Source organism: Engraulis encrasicolus, chromosome 6, assembly GCF_034702125.1.
Source record: "Engraulis encrasicolus isolate BLACKSEA-1 chromosome 6, IST_EnEncr_1.0, whole genome shotgun sequence".
NCBI lineage: Eukaryota > Metazoa > Chordata > Actinopteri > Clupeiformes > Engraulidae > Engraulis > Engraulis encrasicolus.
Genome location: NC_085862.1, coordinates 39,765,311 through 39,773,368, shown reverse-complemented (window position 1 = coordinate 39,773,368; position 8,058 = coordinate 39,765,311). Strand labels below are relative to the sequence as shown.

The 8,058-nt window shown below is 45.7% G+C and overlaps 1 protein-coding gene across 3 annotated transcripts in view; it reads right to left on the bottom strand.

Moving 5' to 3' along the window:
* Positions 1-8,058, bottom strand: part of szt2 (SZT2 subunit of KICSTOR complex) — a 178,512-nt gene that overhangs the window by 110,605 nt on the left and 59,849 nt on the right. For all 3 annotated transcript variants that reach the window (XM_063201598.1, XM_063201599.1, XM_063201600.1), the window contains exons 44-46: positions 6,931-7,033; positions 6,130-6,244; positions 4,467-4,554 (exon numbers count right to left, since the gene is read on the bottom strand). In XM_063201598.1, the coding sequence (XP_063057668.1) occupies positions 4,467-4,554; positions 6,130-6,244; positions 6,931-7,033 (306 nt within the window). The remainder of the gene's footprint in view (positions 1-4,466; positions 4,555-6,129; positions 6,245-6,930; positions 7,034-8,058) is intronic.

Below are 8,058 nucleotides of genomic sequence, written 5' to 3'. Positions count from 1 at the left end.
ACTGTCAAGGCCAGGAAGCGAAGAGCTCCCTATTGTCTGGTGCGTCATCCCATTCTCCGGTATTAGCCCCCTGTTGTGTGTATTTGGCTTTTGCGAGGGTTTTTTGGTGCTGTTGTTGTGTGCATCACACTTCCTCTAGCTATGTATTGAAGAGCATCTGAGCAACTTCAAACTGCAACTGCATCAAATGACTCCTGGGCACAAGCTGACATTGAACCATTGAGCCTTCTTCCTCTTGCAGTGCAGCAACAACAACAGGGACACCTTCTCTCATCATCTCATAGCAGAGGTGTACTGTTTAAAACAACATTAAGAGGGAAAATCTCTACAGATCCGCAGGCCCAGCCAAATTTATGCAAACCAATAATCTGACAGGTGTCTGGAGCCGTGGAGATTCTGCGCTGGATAAGAAACAACAACAATAACAGCAAAAACTCTAAAAAGAAAAAAAAACCTAACCTTAAAAACCCTGGATAGCAACAAAACTATCCATGAATATAGAAAGTCGTGCAGGTATTGCCGACGTTGTATGAGAGGCAGGGCTTCTGACAGCTGTGGCTGGGCCCGGGACAAAGACATCTGAAAGGGACCCAAACTCAATGCATACAATGTAATGAGGACCCAATTCTGCCCCCCCTCTCTCCCTGGGCCCGGGACAAGTGACCCCTTTGTCCCCCCCTGTCTGCTTTCCTGATGAGAGGCATAAACCTGAGAGATTGAACAGGCTTCCTTGAAAGCACAACCACAGTCTTTCAGTGTCAAAACACTGTTCTTGCAACAGTCATGCATCAAGGCAATGGATTGCTATGGATTATATTGCTTTCCCCATCAAATGCACATTTTCTGCATTCATTCACATCTGTCAACGTATGCTGTGCATCCATTGTGATTCTAAATAGCTCAGCCAACAATAATGGCCTGTCCAATGCAAGAATAGTACACATCATGTGTTTGTTGCCCTCTTCGCTGCCGTGTCAATCTGACAACCAGTAAATCTTAAGATTGACTTTAATTCGCTTTTTTTCTTTTTTTTACATGCTCTTTTGCTGCGACCAAACGAACAAGCTGTCAAGGGAAGTTGAGGAACTATCAGCTCGCAAACACATTTCCGCCCTGAGGCTGACAGTGAACTGTATATCGAGGTCTTGAATATGAAACAGTCAGGCAGCCAAATGGGGTCAACAGGATGCTCCTGCATGAGGAATAGGTGTAGGCGGATATATGGACGTAAATGCACACACCCGCAAATATCATGCATGTGCACAGATACAGGCAAAGACAGAAACACACGCATGCATGTGCACAGACACAGACACAGACACAGACACAGACACACACAGACACACACACACACAGACACCCATGAATGACTACACTCAAGTAGAACCATAGACAAACACATACTACATATAGTATACAACCCTTGGTCAATGTATGTTATGTCTAATATCCTATGATATACATCTACTGCAACAATATCTACTGTATGCATAGTTTGGTTTAAGGAGCAGCATTAAGTTATCAAAAAACATCCCATTGTAAATGTCCAAACAGGTACAGTAAGGAGGAAGGCAGCGGCCACTAGGCATTTACAATATTGATGCACTTGATGCAGCTCACGGCAGTCTGCAACTTGAAGACGTGCCTGGAAAAGTGAAGCAAGAATAAAACGTGGAGCCAAAATAAAAATGTCTTCCTTACTCAGATTGAAACAACAATACCGATACTTGACAACGCTGTCACCAAAACTCCACACGCCAAACTCTTACTGGCATTACCAAAACACAGCAACAGAAAAACATCCCCAAGCACTCCACCACACAGCACTCATCCAGGGCTCTATGTTGTAAACAAGAGTACAGCAGGAAGGCACAGGGATAAAACTCAAGCATGGCACAGCAATTATGCAGCTCCCTCTTGAATCACCACCAAATGCACCATCCCAAAAGATACCTGGGTGTATTTTCTTCGACCCACCAGCATTTCTGTTGTGAGCCAGGCCAGGGAATGGAGGCTGACAAAGGCCTCGCTAAGGAAGATACCTCCTAAACTTGCACTCTATATGTCCCCACATTTTATATATTTTACTGTCAATATGTCTTCTTTTTGTAAATCGCATTGGATAAAATCGTCTGCTACATGTAATGTACTGTATATAGCGAATAGTTAAAGTAATGAAAAGGGCTATTATGGTTTAACGAGACACATGATAAAGCTTTGCTTGTGAGACATGACTATGAGCAAAATCTACTTGGGAAAGAAAACACCATCCCAATCGTGAAATGGAAGCGATGAACCTGTGATGCTGTGGGAATACTTGTTGGAAAGCTTTATAGAAGTGAAAATTGAATGGAGGAAAACCTGCGGCAGTCTGTTGTAAAAACAAAGCTCAAGAGAGGGTTTGCTTACAGTACTGGTAGGATTCCATGTCGCACTGGCTCAAAAAACAATAAAGTCAATATTTTACACTCGCCAGTGGGCTGCAGTGGACGGTAAAACATAGTTTATGTAGCCCTTAAATAACACATCTGTGTGTGCTCAAGTATTTATGATGGCTTTTGTTAAGGATATTTGCTGTTTATCCATCTTTGTCAACACGGCTTGTAAAAGTCTCTCTGCTTTTCCTTGTACCATTTCCTTGTTCCCTCGCGCTAACCAAGGAATAGCCTCAAATCAACACACTTTACACACTATTAACCTCTGGTGGCAGTACAGTCCAAAGCTATCACTACATGGACTTCAGGGTACTGTATGGAAGAATTCTGCAAGGCCCTACATGAATTAAAGAGAAGGAAATACTACAGAACACAGTATGCCCAGCTTGCACTTTTCCCTCCTTTTCAAAAGACTCAACACTGTAGCAGAGGGGTTCCCTACCAAGCATTACCACATGGGGTTTGAGTACTTATATAAGCAGTTACACATCTCTTTTTTATAGTCTCCCTACTGTACTGGAAAATTATCATTGCTTTCAAGGGAGTTGGATCATTTCTTTGCAAGCAACTGCAGAGGAGTGCTGACAAAAAATCTGTGCTGAGGGTGTTGACAAAGCTCACAAAGCCCACCCAGACAGACAGACAAGACAAGGCTTGACAGTCTGGAAGGATTCCTTCCTCCGTGTCTCCTGAGCTGCTTCTCACACCGGCGCTTTCTGCTGTGAAATCTCTTTTCTACTTGAGGAGGGAACCGTAATCATTAGCCTCCCTGACCAAGCTCCCCCATCGCGGGGCCAACACAGCAGTGACACCACAAACAGGAGTAGCAGCATTTCAAAATGTCAGTTACTAATGATAATTCAAGTGAATGAGGTATTAGATTCTCAGGTTGCTTTTTTTCTTTCTAGTGATACGTACATCTTCCCCGAATGCTGATCATCTTTTAATCTCGTATAACATTTCATCGGTTGTATCATTTCGCCAGTGATAATGTTGCACGGTCAGGTTTACCACGCGGCTGTAAAAAGTAGACACTACAGCAAAAAAAAGAGCTGCGAGTGGATACTTTGTTTGAATTTGTGTTGGGTGGCATTGTTTTGACAGTGATGCAATCTCGCTGCATACAGCGAAAATTCGACCTCAAAGTACCGATGGCGACTCCATCAATCCTTACGAGGAAATGGAGCACTTCAAACTGTGCTATTCTTGGCCAGGCTTCCATGAATGTATTTATTTCATTCTGAAATGTGAGGAGCTTTCAAAATTTGTCAGCAACAAATTTAGCAAAGTAAAAAATAATACAGAGATGCGAGTGAAACACATATACGCACAGGACTGTAAAAAAAGCTGAGATGGTGTTGCCCAAGCCTTGTGCAAACTGATGGGGTGGCTGCAATTTCAGGTTCAGGTTTTAGAGAATGGGGTTGGGAAATGTTTGAGGAGAGAGGAGAAAAAAAAAATGTGCTTACGCAACGGGGGGAAAATATAAAAACGTCTGCATAAGGACGGCGGCGTGTGCGGAGCTGGTGAGAAAAGGTGACGTCATGGCAGAAAGGACTCCGAGGAGGAAGGGAGGGAGGGATAGAAAGGAGCAACAGTGACCTCCAGTGGACAGGAGTGGCGGTGACGACAAAGTCAACTGCAGGCATGCGCAGTGAGCTGAGCCGAAATGAGTCAGCCATTTCATTCCCATACTCCTCTACCCTCCCTCTCTCCCTCCCTCCCTCCCTCCATCCCTCTCTCCATCCCACCCTCCATCCCCACCCCCAGACAGGAGACAGGAGTTGTTGTAGAAGGGAGGGGTGGGTATTTGGTGGATGCCAAAGCGTACCGTAGCAAAAGAGAGAACTCCAGAACAGGAGGTGGGCGTACTGTAGTGGTGAAGGCAAGCGAGATAGCAGATGGCACGGAGCAGATCGTACTTCTTTTGGGATGCCCGTGTGGCACGCTGCTTAACTCTCATCTCTCTTCCCTTCTTCCTCTGTCTCTCTCTATCTATCTCTTTCTTATCTCCATCCTTTTTTCTCTTACCTGCTTGGGCAACGCCATGCACCAGCAGGAGGATATGTTTGTCCACTTGTCCCACTGGTCTGGAGCCTTCCAGAGACGACCGAGATCCCTGAGGAGAGACAGGACAGAACACAGTTAAAAACAAGCACACAAACACATGCAGATTTTTCCTTTCTCTCAGTCACAGACCAACGTATAAACACACACACACACACGCACGCACGCACGCACGCACGCACGCACGCACGCACACACACACACACACACACACACACACACACACACGCGCACGCACGCACACACACACACACACACACACACACACACACACGCACACACACACACACACACACACACACACACACACACACACACACACGGCCAGCTCAAGGCAACATTGTGTGCATAAGCTCGCAGGGCAGCCCATCCATCCTGAGTTTTGCATAGTCTCTCCGTTGCCATCCTTCATCCTCATCCTCTCTCTCCAAAGTAATTACAGAAGCCTTCTCCTCTCCTCGGCTCCCAAATAAGGGACACTTGTCATTTGCCACCCCTATAAAGCCCAAGGACGCCTTTTTCCTGCTTTGTAAGCAGCAGGTAAATCATGCAGTCGTCGTCATCGTTGGCGTCGATGGCCATTTGACTTCGCCCATCACGAGCAGGAATCAGGAGCTCTAATGGCTCTTCAGGGCCGGGCCTGCTTTGCTGGCGGTTGCTGAGCGCCTCATGAATAATGACAGCCCGGGATAGAGACTGTTACTGTACCCAGGGTACAGTTTTGGCCGGGCCTGTGGTGAAGCCCCACGTCAAATACATACAATGTAATGAGGACCTAATTAGGGCCCGGGGAAACAGACCTATGTACCCCCACCCACCCCCATCGGTGCCCCTGACTGTAACACACCTACCCACACACCTACACACACACCTACACCTACACCTACACACACACACACACACACACACACACACACACACACACACACACACACACACACACACACACACACACACACACACACACACACACACACACACACACACACACACACACACACACACACACACACACACACACACACACACACACACACAATCGGTTCCCCTGACTTTATCACCCAGTGAGCAGACGGAACGCCTTCTGATTGGCTGAGCAGGTGTCCTTTATTCCCCGGTAGCAGGACACCTATGATGTCATGCGGGCGTGCGGGCGTCCAAGTTGCTTCTTTTCTAACTTTCTGGCGAAGTGCCGTTACTACTTCTATCGCATCTGGTTGTCTAGTCAAGATCGCGTCGTTAGTTCTATCGCATCTGGTTGTCTAGTCAAGACCTCGTTACTAATTCTATCGCATCTGGTTGTCAAGTCAAAAACCCAGTCGTCAATTCTATCGCATTTGGTTGTCAAGTCACCCCAACATTCTGCGCGCGTCCTCTCCGATAGAGGCGTGTCTCACTAGATTAGGAAGTGGTGCCCATAGCAACGTACCAAGCGCAGTGGTGAATCTACTTTCTCACGAAGCCTTAGATCAACATATTAATAAATTAATAATTAAATGCTGGTGTCCCGATATCAAGGGAAAATGGACTCGGCTGCGCCATCGGGCTGTTTAGAACGCTCCGCCTCGTCCATTATTTCCCTTGATATCGGGACACCTCGTCGGCCGCTATTCCATGCGTAACATACCGTCAGGTCCTCAGCATAGAGGGGCTCCTGGCTCCGGGCCAGGCCCATGGAGCGCGCCACGTGCAGGTTGCCATCCAGGTCCAGGTACTTCCCCGTCTGGGACATCTCGGAGAGTCTGGGCAGGAGGGACGGGAGAGGGGGAGGATGGGTGAGAGCGGAGAGAGGGAGAGAGGGAGAGAGGGAGAGATGGGAGAGAATGAGATTGGGGTGGAGAGAGGGAGAGAGTTTGTAGGAGTAGGACAAAAACTCATGAGTATCTATCAATCTCGTTGTGAATATGTATAGTGGTAAATTGTACATGTGAATGGTGGCAATAAAAGACATTCTTAAAAGCCATTCTAGACATAGTAAATCAGACAGAAATGGGTTCAGAAAATATAGAGAAGGCCAGCAAGAAAATAAAGGCGGAAAAAGTGTAAGTATGAGTTGTAGGATATAAGAAACAAATGTGCATTCCCAGACAGTGGACATCAGGGGAAAGAGAGAATATGAGAACATAAAGTAACCGAGAAAAAAAAAGAAAAGAAAAGACAGCAGGATGGACAGCCAGCAAGGACAAAAGAGAAAAAAAGACAGGAGAGAAAAAATCATGACAGTGAGGAACGGAACAAAAAGGGAATTATGAAATAGCAGGGGAAATAAAGAAATTTCAGGTCCATGGTCCGGGGAGGGATAAAGGATTGAAGGCATGAGGTTTGAGCTGACACAGCGCCCAGCTGCTTCAGGGTGGAAGGAGAGAGGATTTAAAAGCGGGAGGGGGTGAAGGCACAGAGAGATGGCCTGAGATGGAGGAGTGCTGACCTGAGGTAGAAGACTGATTTGGTGGTGCGCTCCTGGTACACAAACATGTTCTTCCGGTTGATCACGCAGAAGGCACTGAGCACCGAGCGCAGGGCCTGGATGGCTACAAATAACATTGAGGAAAACTTGAGGAGATGCGCTCACACCATCGCCTAATAATTAACACAGTTTTTAACTGGCTGCTGAATCCCACATAAAACATAGATCAAAAATAAAGGAAGCAAATGACAGCACTCTTCAGACTTTTTCTTTGTTTATTCGCCCATAAACAGAGAACAAGATAAGTAGACAAACAATGAAAAAAATGAAGAAGATTCACAGAGAACTTCAGTAACTACGTATATAACACTAACTCAATATAGACCTGCAAGATGTTTAACCCATGAAGACCAAACGGGTCTGAAAGATTTAACGGAATTGCCAACACTGTAAGGTTAATAAACATAGATACTCTTTAAAGGGACACTGTGTGAGATTTTTAGTTGTTTATTTCCAGAATTCATGCTGCCCATTCACTAATGTTACCTTTTTCATGAATACTTACCACCACCATCAATTTCTAAGTATTCATTATGACCGCAAAAATTGCACTTTTCATACATGAAAAGGGGGATCTTCTCCATGGTCCGCCATTTTGAATTTCCAAAAATAGCCATTTTTAGCTGCAAAAATGACTGTACTTGGACCATACTAGAAAATACTTGTTTATTACTTAGTAAACTTGCATGTCAAGATCAAATTTGGCAATAGACAGCCAAGTTTCAATGAGCAGCATAGTTGCAGTACCTTTTTTGACCATTTCCTGCACAGTGTACCTTTAAAGATGGCCTCAACGTCATTTGATTAATATTGCTGTGTTCCCCATTGTTATTGAATGTGTTACGCGTTGGTCCTGTTTTAAAAGACGTTCTGGTTGCTTTGTTTCAAGCCGTTTTTGCAAGCCAGCAATGTGGCTTGTGGAGAAACGAGAGGGTGTTCCGTGTTTCTCGTGGAAAAGCGTCTCTGATTGGCTCACTCTTCCTGCTCTCGTGGAAATGCGTCTCTGATTGGCTCAGTCCTCCTGTTCTTGGATAGAATGTAATGGGAAACAGAGTCGCCACTTCTCCGGGTGGTACTGCACTATAGGGG